This window comes from Lissotriton helveticus, chromosome 10 (genome assembly GCF_964261635.1).
Source record: "Lissotriton helveticus chromosome 10, aLisHel1.1, whole genome shotgun sequence".
Lineage (NCBI taxonomy): Eukaryota > Metazoa > Chordata > Amphibia > Caudata > Salamandridae > Lissotriton > Lissotriton helveticus.
The window spans coordinates 9,539,612-9,554,938 of NC_136071.1; the positions used below are offsets into that span (position 1 = coordinate 9,539,612).

The 15,327-nt window shown below is 49.4% G+C and overlaps 1 protein-coding gene across 1 annotated transcript in view; it reads right to left on the minus strand.

Moving 5' to 3' along the window:
* Positions 1-2,779: 2,779 nt before the first annotated feature.
* The window catches only part of ITIH6 (inter-alpha-trypsin inhibitor heavy chain family member 6), a 269,579-nt gene continuing 257,031 nt past the window's right edge, over positions 2,780-15,327 (minus strand). Inside the window, exons 14-15 of the mRNA XM_078664550.1 lie at positions 9,827-10,207; positions 2,780-5,049 (exon numbers count right to left, since the gene is read on the minus strand). Coding sequence (XP_078520676.1) covers positions 4,796-5,049; positions 9,827-10,207 — 635 coding nt within the window. The 3' untranslated portion in view covers positions 2,780-4,795. The remainder of the gene's footprint in view (positions 5,050-9,826; positions 10,208-15,327) is intronic.

Below are 15,327 nucleotides of genomic sequence, written 5' to 3' on the forward strand. Positions count from 1 at the left end.
AATGAAGCTTCTATAGGGCAGATTTAGCTGATTGACATTTGGTGATTCCTAATAACAGGCTGGCTGCTGCATTCCAGAGGACCTGAAGCTTGCTGGCATACTGCAATTGTAAATTAAGATAAAGGCCCTTAAACTGATTAAACCAGTTACCACAGTTGTTTGAAGAGTTGGAGGTAGAAAAGGCAGAATCTTCTTAATTATCTTAAGTATACTGGCATTGACACTGGCATTCGGCAGCAGCGGTAGGAGCTGTAGGTGGCGCCGGCTGTGATGGTTAGTAGGTAATGCTGGCACTGGCATTTAGAAGCAGCGTAGGAGCTGTAGGTGGCGCCGGCTGTGATGGTTAGTAGGTAATGCTGGCACTGGCATTTAGAAGCAGCGTAGGAGCTGTAGGTGGCGCCGGCTGCAGTGGACTCTTGAGATAGACCTAGGGCAAGATGTCTGACCAGGCCAGTGCTGCATCTGCCTGGTATCAGGAAGCGGTAGTCCTGCCGAATTGGTGACCTGAGTGGCCTCATACAACGCGGGCTATGGGTGACACTCAAATCCCAGGTCACTGACTCCAGCACCAGGTAAGTCGAACTGACAAGCACCTTTCTGGACTGCTCATGCAGACCTGGCCTGCCCAGGTCACATACACAACACACACACACACACACACACACACACAGTGCTCCCTCTCTCCCTATTAAAACATGGCTAGACAAGCTGGGAGGAGGAGCCGATGGTTCCAGTCCTGGACAGAACATCCTTCCTACCAGTTACTGCAGTTTACTGAACTATTCAACCTTCAAGTGGCACTGCAGTGTTGTGCTTCAAGTGTCACAGTAGTGTTGTGCTTCAAGTGGCACAGTAGTGTTGTGCTTCAAGTGTCACAGTAGTGTTGTGCTTCAAGTGGCACAGTAGTGTTGTGCTTCAAGTGGCACAGTAGTGTTGTGCTTCAAGTGTCACAGTAGTGTTGTGCTTCAAGTGGCACAGTAGTGTTGTGCTTCAAGTGGCACAGTAGTGTTGTGCTTCAAGTGGCACAGTAGTGTTGTGCTTCAAGTGGCACAGTAGTGTTGTGCTTCAAGTGGCACAGTAGTGTTGTGCTTCAAGTGTCACAGTAGTGTTGTGCTTCAAGTGGCACAGTAGTGTTGTGCTTCAAGTGGCACAGTAGTGTTGTGCTTCAAGTGGCACTGTAGTGTTGTGTGATGGTGTGCGGCAGGACCCTGGTGGTCCTCGGCGGACTCCTTACAAAGTTACGTAATCGGTTGGGGAATATCTGGGTATGTCCCGGTGTGGTCAATAAAGTTGATGGCATAGTGCGTTCAGTTAACGGTTGCATGTGGAAGAACATAGACGTATGTTACAGAGCTCCGTGTGGTGTGGTCATTTGCGTGCTACAGAACTGGGGGGACGCGACAAACAGCATTCTACACTTTTTATAATGAAATAGCACAAACTGGACATTTATTGGTTTGTGAATGGTTTATTTGTTAATTGTAGATGAGTTTCTAAACGTCCCCACCCTCTAAGAACGAGCCTTGAATTCCCTATCATGGTTACCCCTCCCCCCACCCAAAGGTTAAATCCCAAGCAAGGAGGCTCTTGGCATTTCAATGACCTCGCGGCAGCACCCAGCCCCTGGGGTCCAGAGACAACAGGCAATGCTTGTCACAAGGCTGGTCCAGCCCCTCTGCCTCACAGCAGGTCACTGGCCCCCTTCAGTGGCCACGGCATCTGGCCACGCACTGAGCAAACCAGCAGCCACAATGTCAGCTTTCTTCTGCCCACCACAGCAAGCAGCGCAGGCAAAGGGTCAGCCCACTTCAGCCATTGGCTCTTTTCTCTGTGAAGGACCGTACTTTGGTTGTGCACATCCACCTGAAAAGTAGTCCTCTTCATTGCCTAGCCTGGTGAATCTATCCCTGCTTTTATTTAACCCTGGGCGGTGAACACTGCTCGCGGAGTTTTACACACTCCGCGTTACGCGGAGTTCCGAAAAACTTCAGTTTTTCTCCTCGCTCGCGTTTGTCAACGTCAAGTTGGCGACTGCGAGGGAGGAAAATTAACCTCCCGGCGAGATTTTTACTTGCTCGTGATCGTCAACATCAAGTTAGTGAGCGCGAGCGTGGAAAATAAGCATCCTGGAGAGATTTCTCAACGCGGGGGTCAGGTTTCTCATTGCAAGTGGTCGCGTAGGCTCATGTCCGCTCGTGTTGAGAAAACTGCAGCTTGAGTAAAAATCTACTTGAGCGGCAGAAAAGGAAAGCAGCACCAGCTTGCACTTTGCATGGTACCGTTCACGATGATTGCACAGTGCACACAAGCATCCGGCACTGTGCAATCACTGGGAACAGCATTTTTCTACTGTACTCCGCCACTCGAGGAGTTCCGTGTAGTGCGTCGGAGTTTTTTACCACTTCGCGGAGTTCCGCGTAGCGCAACTCCGCAAACTCGGCGAACTCCGCCCACTGCATTCGTTTTTGTTTTATTTATTTTTGTTATAGGTCAACTTTTACCTTTGTTCTGCAACAACTGCATGCCATCTTCAGACCATGACATTTTTACTTCTTAACTTTATAACTTTTAATACTGATTGTTCATATTTGCATCAATACATAAATACATAAAACTGCAGCCCTACAAAGACTTTACAAATGCTTGTTTTGTTACCATTCTGCTACTTGTAGTTTTACTTTTGCCACTGTAACTGCCCTAGACAGCCAAACAAAAATAGAACAGGAAACCTACTCACACATATGACATGGGGCAGCTATAAAGCCACACACAGCACCAATTATATTAATTATATCTTTATTGTATAGATTACATCTACCTTATATCTTACAAAATATACACAACTTTGAAATACAAATTAACAATGATAAAAACTCTCTTAGCTCACAAAGAAAAACAAGACAGACATTGTTACTTAGAGCACTTCGGGCAGATTTACAAGCCCCTTGTGCCATTTTTGCGTCACTTTTCCCATGTTAAAAATGTGGCGCAAGGGCCTTGTAAATAAACCCCTTCGCGTCTACGCAAACAGCCATAGGTGTGGCCTATTGGTGGACACCCAGAAAGTTAGTGTTCCTATTTCATACTTTTTATTTGCATAAATCGCTCACAGGAATGTCTCAACAGCATCGAGAGCAATGTCTGTTTTTCTGCGCCGCGCAGTGTCCTTAGCTTAATTAAAACTCTCACATTCTCACAGAATAGTCCATCTAAGTCACATCTTAGCTTCTGATATCGGATGGTGAGCCCTGCCAGGGGTCTGAAGATAGGTTAATGACCTCATTATGGAGATTTCAAGGCAGGGTTTTGCTTTTCAAAGGTCGGTAGGTATGTGGCCGGGCTGATGTCAGGTAGCGGCTGGCGTGTCAGTGATCTTGGTCCAGCCCCACCAGCCATGAGGATGCACTGGCCGGTGAAGAAACCCCGTGTTGCCAATAAGTCCATGCACCTCTGGGCACATGTATTCTTTTCTACTTCTGGTTCCAGTTTTGAAGAGGAGAATGCCACAGGTGGTCAAGAGGAACCGAGCGAGTCCTCCTCGTTGACTTACGGCTTGAAGGCCATCCTACTCAGTCGAGGGATTATTTGCCAGAGAAAGCTATCCAATCTTTACAGCTTTGGCCACAATTACTCCTATGATTGTTCCGCTCGTCTCTATTGATGGAGAACAAGTTTCGGCATGACCTCCTTATTAGTGATGGTCTTTCAAAGCGGTACAATATTGTGATCTGATTGGTGGAAAGCATCTACCATTCTGTGGTCCTGGTGCTAATTGGACAGGATACTTTATGAGGCCATGATACTTTGCTTTCATTGATGGGGATGTTTATTAAATCCATCATTCTTTGCATCCATTGGTCAGAATTCTGTCGGGTCCATGATCCTTCCATCTTATTGGCGGCTCATTGATGGACATTGGATTCAAACCATGATCCTTGGCTGAGCGTAGTGTAAAGCCATTATGCTCCGCTCTTATTAGTGGAATTCCTTTTTTGAGGCCATAAATCCCTTCTCTAGTTGTTGCAATTCATTTCCAAGCTATCACTAGAGGGAATTGCCTGTGGGTAATTTTATATCAATTCTAACTCACTTGAGTTTGTAGATACGAGTAGAGTATTGGTTGGGAAAAGAAATCTGAGTAATGTTGTGGAACCTAGATAAGAGACATTATAAAGGGCCATGGAGATGTGAACAGAAGAGAATGAGTTATGAAAATGGGGATATAGACATGTGAATGAGTTGTGGAGCTGAAGGTGGGAGAGCGAGACATGAACAAATCATGGAGTTTGGGTGGGGGAGATGTGAGTTTGGGAGGGACAGTTGTGAAAGAGTAAGATGGGAGTGTGGGTGGAAGAGATATGAGCAATGAGTTGGGGTGGGAGAGATGTGAATCAGTCATGGAGTTGCGGATGACAGCGCTTTAGGATTCCTTGTCTCTCCGGCGCAGGTTATTTACCGCTTAAGTCTAGTGAAAACATATTACTGGGCTGCAGGACACAAGGAGTGTTGTTGGGACCATCAGTGTGTTCTGGGATCCCACCCGTCGAGCTGTTTTTAGGAATGGGATATATCACCCCTCGTTCTCTGTCGCGTGGTTTTTGCCGGGTGGGCGTGCTCTTCTTTGCCACTCAACTCCTTCTGAACAGGGAGAGTTGTAAGTCTACATATCAAGCTTCCTCGCCAGCCCTTGCTGCTTGGAGGAGTCCTACAGAAGTGTTGGTCCCAGCTCTGAGTCACACAGCCTTTTGAAAGCAAGTGGAGGCCACAGCTCGCCGCAGAGCCCCCGCGGACCAGCTCACATGTCCAAGAGGTGAGGGACCAGGTAGCTGCTGTACGCGCCATCCATGATGGCCTCCACGTCGCCGTGCTTCACCAGCCAGCACTGGCCCTCGTGGGATTGCGAGCTGGAGTCCTTCAACACTTTGGTTACCAGTGTCACGGGCACGGCCATGTTGTCCCTCTGCAGGGCTCCTGTGGCTGCAGTCCGGCTGCCCGGGCGGTCCTCCACGCTGTCCTTGGTAATGTGCATATCACCACTCTGGAACTGCCCTGAAAGAAAGCACAGAACAGATGTCACACACGGCTCTTCGGTCTTCTAAGCACCTTCCATCTGCAGGACCACCACCATGGTCAAGATCAGAAAACATTAGTAACTGGTAACTGGGGGTCTCCTAGGTTGGCATCTGGGATAGGGTCAAGGAACAGTGGACAATTTTAGTAGCGTGTGACACTACGGAAGATGCCAGCACTGGAGAATATTCACTGACCTACATTTCCACCCTACAGGGTCAGGGGAAAGGAACTATCTCCACATAAACATTACTTTGTTGAACAAAAGGTCCTTCTGCAGTGACCTCAGACTATGACATCATCCAGAGAAGCTACTGGGGGATTGTTCCTCCCCAGGGGGTGTTGAGGAGTACACAGGAAGTAAAACCCAACCCATCAAAAAGGGTATCTTCTGCCTCTAACCAAGATACAGGGGAAACTTTTTAACTGGATCCCTATGAGCAGTGGCTGCAGACCCTCTTGACGAATCACTTCCATCTCCCATAAGTGGCATCTTTCACTCCCACCTGTGTGTAGGCCCTGTGGTTGTGCCTATGTGTCGGTGATGGTGTTGCGTGTGAGATACACCCGGAGGCCGTGTGTGGCGTGAGTGGTGTCCTGCAAGGACACACCGGCTGTTGTACACGATGTTAGTTCCGTTTGTTCCCACTCACAATCCAGGTCTTTCTGCTCTGCTCTTTCCAGTTGTCAGACACACGCCTTCTTCCCTTGGACTCACCGGCTGGACGCTCCCCTTGACCAGGAGTCTAGAAACTCTCATCTATCATGTAGCCATATTGCTGATTTTGTTTTCTGTATAAAACTGAGGATACTATGTCAACTCTAGCTGTTTCCTTCTAACTACTGACTGTCCTCCTCCTCTTCTTGTTCGCTAGAATCATGCTACTCTACCTACCTACATTCCTTGGAATGTCAAGAACCTGGTATTGTGTTTGCGCAAAGCGAGCCCTCGGGCTCCCAGGGGACCCAGTGCCAGCCGCCCTTCGCAAAGGACCCTGTGGTAGACTTGAGTTGAGTTAAAGCCATTATCAATCCCTCCTTCGGTGAAGGCTGTGTCCAAACATGCTTAAGAGGGGATGAGTTTCTCCACCTCTGAAGAAACCACCTCTGAGCCCGGAGGTCCAGTCCAAGTACAGACCTAGATCACGTCTGCCGTTTCTGAGTAACTACCGGAGAAAGCGGCCGGTCACCAGCTCTCTGGCTTTGTGAATAGCAACACATTGTTACTCTCTTCTCAGACTGGCATCTGTGCAGGTCTTAGTGCAGAACTCACTGTTCTTACTGTAATTGATGACTTACAGCTGCTCAGGGTAGAGTTCCTCCTGCCCTGGTTCTACTGGAGGTCTCCATGGCACCTCCATCTTTTCTTGACTCTGCTGCCCATTGGATTCAGACTCCTGGGTTCCATTTCAGATTATATGAAGATCTTACCAAGATTATTGCCAAAGGGGAAGTAGAACCCCAAATGGTGTAAGCCAAGCTGTCAGACCCCCCCCCCCGCCAAGGCGCACTGCTAGATGAGCAAAAAGTCCCTAAAACGTAATGGGAACAAAACTTTCCGATTAAAAGTGGTGAATTTGGAAATTTGGGAGTAAAAATGAATTCAGCTCTTATATTAGCAGATCATGTGTCCAAGGTGATTTAATCCTGCCTCTTTCACCGGAAAAAAACCCAGGGTGGGTACTCCGTCTCTACTGCCCTGCAAAGAAGACCCAGATCTTGAATACTTTCCGCCCTCGTGTCTGGATCACTGCAATGATATTTACTTAACTTTGCCGTCGCTCTTGATTCAGAAACTACAACTGATCCTGGAGTAATCCAAAAGTAAGCAGCCCGGCCGGCCTGTGGCATACACTGCAGGCGTCATATCTCACCTATTCTGGCCTCTTCACTGGCTGCAGCGAAGGAACACATTCTTTCTACACCCTCTTGGCCTGGTGCGTAAAGCAATTTGCTCTTCTGATAGCTCATCTCAAGGTCTTCTCCTTCTCGGGCTTTAAGATCTGCCAACCTTTATCTTCTGAAGACTCCAAAACTCAGCTAACACCGGTGGGCGATGGAGCCTTTTCAATCACAGCAGCAGCTCGATGGATCGCGCTTGTCTCTGTCCCTCCACTATGAACCCGTTTATTAAAGTTCAGAAGCGCTTTGAAGACCCAGGGCCAGATGTACTAAGCACTGGTTGCAAAATACTGGTCAAAATGTATAAGTATTTTTTGCAGTATTTTGCAAACCGACATATGTACTAATAAGTCGGTTCATAAAATATCGTATTGAAATGGGTTGCTATTCAACCTACCTCATGAATATTAATGAGGTAGGCCACAAATTGTGTTCCACCATCAACCTCTGACAGCACAGTAATGGTGGTCTTCTGGGGTCAGCAGAGGAGTAGTTTCTTACCTGTAACTCCAGTTCTGTAGTAGGGGTATCTCTGTTATAGTCATAATCTAGTGAATAGTCCCGCCCATGTGCGTGGACCCCGGAGCAGCCAAAAATAATCTCTTAAATTGTCCTCAGTGCAGACCTGCATAGACACTTAAGAGAAAATTAAATACAATAATGCAGCCTGTACCTACAAGGCTACACTGTCCAGTACTTCAACTAGAAATGCAAAGGAAATTCCACCAACATCATATTCAGCACAGTCTGCTAAGTTTCACCCATAGAGAAACTTCCCCTTCACAAAATCCTTGGAATGATAGAGAGGAAGGGATGGACAGACAAGCCTCCATAGGCTGCCATTATGTGTCTGGAAAAGGGATACCGTGCCTTGAAGGAACTCTCCAGAGACCCTCGGTATCCCATGATGCACTGCAAACTCCTTTTACTTTCAGTTCTTTTTGAAGGTGTATAAAGAAAGGCCTGCCTTCCTTTAATAAATAAAAAACAAACATTTTAAAAACTAGGCAGTAGTCCAATAGACCAGTGCCTAGTTTTAAACATGTTTACGTCAGTTTTTACAAAGGGGAAGGGGTGCTTTTCATTTATGAATGGTTTACCACGGCCTTGCAGTGGTTGTTAAAATGTTAAAATTTTGCGACCGGATATTGGCCAAACAACATGAATACATTCCATTCCAATTCGCTATCTGGAAGGGGTGTCCTAAACACGCCCCTTCCAAATTCTGACTCGGTGTGGAGTCGGACACCCAAATTAATTTTGGCTTTGTAATATGTGTTCCTTTCTCTCATCACTCTGCGTGAAAGGGGCGTTCCATGGTGTTGCTGTGGGTGTTCCGATGCAGCATCCATGGAAAGAGACACATCTCCAGACTTACAGTATTTTGTAAGGCTGGGAATGCGTCAGAATCCTTCGCCTCATCAGGGGAGGCGTAGGAGTGGTGCCACGAGGAGAAATACGTTGATTTCTCCTCGTTTTTTCTGAGCACGCATAGAAAGAAGAAAATGCCGTCATTCATTGTTTTTGCTCAGGAAGGTGTCCCTCCCTGCACAAAAACTATCATCCCCGCAATGCAGGAACCGTTGCTACATGACGCAAGTGTGCCTACGTTGGCGCACGGCTGTTGTTTGTGCGCCGGAGCAGAGAAGAAGGACAGCAATGCACCGTATCGCGTAGACGTGGCTCACTCCTGCCCTTTTATTTTGACGCACGGCAGCGCAGCAGGAAGGCTTGCAACATGACGCAAGGTCGCCTGCGTTGGCGCACGGCAGCGCCGCAGGAAGGCTTGCTGTGCTGCCGTGCGTCAAAATATAGTACCTGAGGCCTTGGATTTGCCACAGTCATGAGTTTAGGGAACCTTTGGGTACAGGAGTATTCCCTTCCGCGGGGTCGGAGTAAGGCAGAGGGCCAGTTTTGAAGGTCTTCGGCATAAGTAGGGAGTGAAGACAGCTTACACTTGAACATAGGACGTGCCCCCTATAACACAGACATTCCCACATTGTAAGCATAACTGTGAACTGGTCCCAAGGTGTGTGGAATTTACGCACAAGTGACTAAATCATGCTCACATATATATTTAATTTAAAAAGGTGTAAGTCAGGCTTACTCCTACCTTTTGAAGAAAGGCTCAAGTTCATTGGAAGGCGGACATTGCATTCAGCTTTGCAAGGATGTATGACATTACAACGCATGCTTTTACCACGCATGCCTTTACAACTCAGTTTTTACAACACATGCTGTTACAACGCATAGCGCTTTGGGGTGCTGGATAGTGAATAGTTTAATTTACTATTCCAACTCCAGTCCCCATGGATAGTAGGGGCGGTGTTGGATAGTAAATTAAATCTATTCCGTATCCTAGAGCGCCCCCCAGCGCTATGTGTTGTAATGACATGCGTTGTAATAGTTGCGTCGTAAAGGCACTGCGTGGTAAAAGTTGCGTTGTAAAGGATGTTTCCCGCTCTGCAATGCAGAAAGGTAGGCCGCTCTGTAATCACACATTTTACAGTTTCTTCCCACTGGAAACAGTGTTATCTTGTGCAGAATCCCTTACTGTAACCCCCCCAAAGAGGTTTAATGGTGTTTGATTACAGATTATCAAAGTTGTGACTGGATACAAAGATACACCCAGGGTCAGACACCTGTTTTACTTAGTTTAGGATCTTTTTGTTCCTGTTCTTACCTCTTTGTTCCTAATGCCCTAAGGGACTAGAAGGATGGAGATGACCAGCATCCACAGGCCAGGAGGGTCTTACCTGCTTCCATTAGGGGGTCTGACCTCCTGACCCTGAACGCTAAGCGCCAGTTCTGGTCTCACCACGAAGGACGCCCACTCAAGCTCGCTTTGACTCACCTAGAAGTCCGTGTGCAGAGGCGGAGAGGGCCTCCCCCTTCACCAGGTAGAAGCCCAGGTGGTCCAGCTGCAGGTACGTCGGGTGCCGGTAGTGGTGGAAGAGAACCATCAGCTCGAGGCCGCGTCCAATCCAGATGGTGACGTTGGAGGCCGGCGCCACCTTGAGTGCCAGGTGGGGCTTCTTCAGGACGGCGGGCTGGTCGGTGGGAAGGACCAGGCGGCCTTCGCTCTGGAGGGTCACCTGGTCCAGGGTGATGTTGATGATGTAATGCGCCCGCGGACGGTGTACGAGGATGGTGATGATGTTGAAGTACGTGCGCATTCGGTCCTCGTGACCACTCTTGAAGGGAGCCCCGAGGAGGTGGCCATTGACCGTCACACCTGGAGGAGAAACAAAGTAAGCTGTTGAGATCCACTGGAGATTACCACCAGGCCCACACGCTACTACATGGCTAAAGTCTGTGTGTTCCATACAGACAACCTGCCCACTATGTACGCTGTAGAGTCATGTGAGTTTGCAGAATCCTTTTGGCTCCTGATGGACTCTGTAGAACTGTGACGCAAGTGTCAGAGCATAGTGAAGTGAACGCAGGTTTAGAATGTTGAGTTTGTGGTTTAACAAAGAAGAATAAACGTGTGTTATACGAAGCTCTATGTGCGGTGTAGTGATTGGCGAGTACCCAGGCTAGGGATGACCACACAGAGCTGCTCCCTCCAATGACAGGATGTTGAGTTCGCAGTTACACGCAGACTAAATAAGACGTGTTATACTAAGCTCTGTGTGTGGCATAGTCATTAGCAGGTACCCAGGTTGGGGAGGACGCTACATACGCCATCACTAAACCCCCAGTTTCTTCAATAATCTCTAAGTGCTCCATCGAGAGAACGCGCCCACCATGCACTCCTTTGATAAACACCGTGTACTCCATGCCCCCTGGTCTTCCAAGGCTAACTCAACATACTCCTATAGAGCTAAGGTGCCCACCTGGATTCTATCTCGATTGGTGCCCAACCTGTCCATTCAATATCTTGTTACCAACCAAGCCCCGCTCATCCTCCTCTGCTTCTACGTTGTTGCCTTCCTACCTTCCTTCAGACGTTGTTCCTCCGCTTGCTTTTCTCAACCCTGTCTTTCCACTCCTCATAACCGGAGATGGAGAAGAATGCTCCCCTTGAGGGCAGCATGGTGGCACACGTGCCCAGCTGTGCCGGAGTGCGTGAGGGTGCCCTATGTGCCTGGCATTGTAAGAGAGCAGCATGGTGCCACACATGTTCAGTGGTGCCAGGGTGTGCGAAAGTGCCACATGTGCCTGGCATTGTTAGTGTGCAGCATGGTGACACACGTGCCCAGCAGTGCCGAGGTGCGTGAGAGTGCCTTATGTGCCAGGCATTGTAAGAGAGCAGCATGGTGCCACACATGTTCAGTGGTGCCAGGGTGTGGGAAGGAGTCACATTTGCCCGGCGTTGTTAGAGGGCAGCACGGTTCCACACGTGCCCAGCGGTGCCAGGGTGTGTAAAGGTGTCACATATGGCTGGCGTTGTTAGAGGGCAGCATGGTGGCACACGTGCCCAGTGGTGCCAGGGTGTGTAAAGGTGTCACATGTGCCCAGCGTTGTTAGAGGGCAGCTTGGTGCCACATGTGCCCAGCGGTGCCAGGGTGTGTAAAGGTGTCACATGTGGCCAGCGTTGTTAGAGGGCAGCATGGTGGCACATGTGCCCAGCGGTGCCAGGGTGTGTAAAGGTGTCACATGTGCCCAGCGTTGTTAGAGAGCAGCTTGGTGCCACATGTGCCCAGCGGTGCCAGGGTGTGTAAAGGTGTCACATGTGCCCGGCGTTGTTAGAGGGCAGCTTGGTGCCACATGTGCCCAGCGGTGCCAGGGTGTGTAAAGGTGTCACATGTGCCCAGCGTTGTTTGAGGGCAGCATGGTGGCACACGTGCCCAGTGGTGCCAGGGTGTGTAAAGGTGTCACATGTGCCCGGCGTTGTTAGAGGGCAGCTTGGTGCCACATGGGCCCAGCGGTGCCATGGTGTGTAAAGGTGTCACATGTGCCCAGCATTGTTAGAGGGCAGCTTGGTGCCACATGTGCCCAGCGGTGCCAGGGTGTGCGAAGGTGTCAAATGTGGCTGGCGTTGTTAGAGGGCAGCTTGGTGCCACATGTGCCCAGCGGTGCCAGGGTGTGCGAAGGTGTCAAATATGCCCGGCGTTGTTAGAGGGCAGCTTGGTGCCACATGTGTCCAGCGGTGCCAGGGTGTGCGAAGGTGTCACATGTGCCCGGCGTTGTTAGAGGGCAGCTTGGTGCCACATGTGCCCAGCGGTGCCAGGGTGTGCGAAGGTGTCACATGTGCCCAGCGTTGTTAGAGGGCAGCTTGGTGCCACATGTGCCCAGCGGTGCCAGGGTGTGTAAAGGTGCCACATGTGCCCAGCGTTGTTAGAGGGCAGCTTGGTGCCACATGTGCCCAGCGGTGCCAGGGTGTGTAAAGGTGTCACATGTGCTGGCGTTGTTAGAGGGCAGCTTGGTGCCACATGTGCCCAGCGGTGCCAGGGTGTGTAAAGGTGCCACATGTGCCCAGCATTGTTAGAGGGCAGCTTGGTGCCACATGTGCCCAGCGGTGCCAGGGTGTGTAAAGGTGTCACATGTGCCCAGCGTTGTTAGAGGGCAGCATGGTGGCACATGTGCCCAGCGGTGCCAGGGTGTGTAAAGGTGCCACATGTGCCCAGCGTTGTTAGAGGGCAGCTTGGTGCCACATGTGCCCAGCGGTGCCAGGGTGTGTAAAGGTGTCACATGTGGCCAGCGTTGTTAGAGGGCAGCATGGTGGCACACGTGCCCAGCGGTGCCAGGGTGTGTAAATGTGTCACATGTGCTTGGCTTTGTTATAGAGCAGCATGGTGCCACAAATGGGCAATGGTGGCAGAGTGTGTGAAGGCACCACCCATGCTCAGAGCGTTGGAACGACATGGACCTTGTGCGGTTTGGGCGCTGGCGTGGAGGTGCGTCTGTTATCTCGTACACTACATCCAAGACCTTCACAGACGCCGCTGCCCTGAAGAAGGGTCCCAGATGTGACCGTCACCCACAGAAGGTCCACAGTTTACACCCCCTCAGAGCCGACAGCACCCAGCCGCTGGATACCACCTCCCCACAATAGATCTCATTCCTTCACTCCACCCTGGCCATACCCATGTCTGCAGCCTATTCTACCACCGACCTAATGTCCCCCCCCCCCCGCTACAGACCACCGCCAGGGTCGTTCTCTTCCAGCTCATGAATGCACTGCAGCAGCAGATGCCAGTGGCCCCTGGGGGTCCACACTAACATGCTATCGCGGCACAATCCTCCTCATTGGCTGGTCAACACAGGGGGTGCACAATCCTCCTCATTGGCTGGTCAACACAGGGGGTGCACAATCCTCCTCATTGGCTGGTCTACACAGGAACAACCTGTAGACTCATGCTGATGTTCTTCCTGATTGGGCAATGCCATGAGTCAAGCAATGGGCAAGTGACATATAAGTTACATAATTAAGATGAACACCCATTTTTGGGTGCCCTTGGCACATGGCCTTCTCTATGACGCTTCTACGCGCCAAGTTCAAACCTCAGTGCTACCGCTGGGCGCCCGGATCGAGCTCCCACGACAACAGCTCACTTCACAAAAACAACCATCCCACACAATCCCAGTAGGAACTGGGTTTGGGTCTTCAATGATAGAGACAGAAGCCCCTCCCCTTTGGCCTGGAGGTGGGCTTTATATGTTCTACCACAATTCACAGTCAACACTCAACCACGGTTCAATCAATCAATCAGCATTTGTAGAGCGCAGCGCTGTCACCCCCGGGGGTATCTGGGTGCTAGGGTGCAAGGTCTCTGTTGAAAAGCCAGGGCTTGAGGAAACTGCGGGAAGAGGGAAGAAACAAGCAGAAAAGGTCAAACAGAGGGCAGAAAAACGAGCGAGCAAAATCTGCAAAACAAAGGGCAGAAAAACTAGCCGAAAAGGCTAAAAATTAGCAGAAAATGCAAAACAGAGCAGAAGAGGGCAAAACAGAGGGCAGAAAACCGAGCAGAAAAGGCCAAACTAAGGGCAGAAAAACAAACAGAAAAAGGCAAAACAGAGGGCAGAAAAAAGAACAGAAAAGCAAAGCAGAGGGCAGAAGAATGAGCAAAAAAAATCAAAACGGAGGGCAAATAAAAAAAGCAAAAAAGTCAAAACAGAGAAGAAGAAGGCAGAAAACTAACAGAAAATGGCCAACAGAGGGCAGGAAACAGAGAAGAAAATGGCAAAACAGAGGTCAGAAAAACTAGCAGAAATGGCAAAACAGACGGTTGAAATACAAGCAGAAGAAGGCAAAAGAGACAGCCAAAAAACACGCAGAAAAAAGCGAAACAGTGGGCAGGAAAATGAGCAGAAAAGGCAAAACAGCGGGCAGAAAAAAGAGTTGAAAAAGCAAAACCGTGGGCAGAAAAATGAGCAAAAATGTCAAAACAGAATAAAAAGCAGAAAAGTCAAAACAGAGAAGAAGCAGGCAAAACAGAGGGCAGAAAACGAGCAGAAATGCACAACAGAGGACAGAAAACAGAGAAGAACAAGGCAAAAATGAGGGCAGAAAAACTAGCAGAAATAGCAAAACAGATGGTTGAAAAACAAACAGAAGAAGGCAAAATAGACAGCCAAAAACAAGTAGAAAAAGGCAAAACAGAGGGCAGACAAAGAGCCGAAAAAGCAAAACAGAGGGCAGAAAAACAAGCAGAAGAGGCAAAACAGAAGGAAAAAAACTAGCATGAAAGGCAAAACAGAGCAAGAAACAAGCAGAGGAGGCACAAACAGAGGGCAGCAGGTAGACAGGCAACAGAGGGTAGCGGACTGTGGGCAAGCTGGACAGGAGACTGTCGCAGGGGGAGCTGGCACGAGGACCATGGTTGGTGGCTAGGTGATACTGGTGCAGCTGGAGACAGAGGTGGCCAAGTGGGCTCTCCTCTGGGCACGTCTTTGCAGACCCCCCCTCGTCTGGTGAGCCCGACGGGCAACAAGGGTTGCAGCGTCACCGCAAGCACACGGTGAACCCTACCTAGCCTTGGGTTGCTTGACAACATTTTGATTGCACTTAATTGTGTTAAGATTTTTGAATTAGTGGATTTCATTCCCCTTTTTAGGCGTTTTTGTGAAAGGAGCTTTACTTAAGGACAAAATGGAATGTTTTCAGCTAAGTATGGAATGGCAGGTTGTGTCTTCCCAGAACATTCTGAACTAAAATAGATTTTTTGTTTTTTAGTATAAATGCTTTCGAAGGGGTCATTCTGGTCCAACGACAAACACATGTTGAACAACAACAACCCCGTGACGCGGACTATTAGAGCTTCACTGCAGCCAAATCCCAAACTTGGCCCTCTGCCAGGCCAGCGGGAGGTGACCACGCGAGGGACACTGCCTCCACGCTGACTCTTTATTTCTGAGCATCCAGCCTTATAGTTAAGGCCTTCTTACTGGTATATACAGACAGAACGC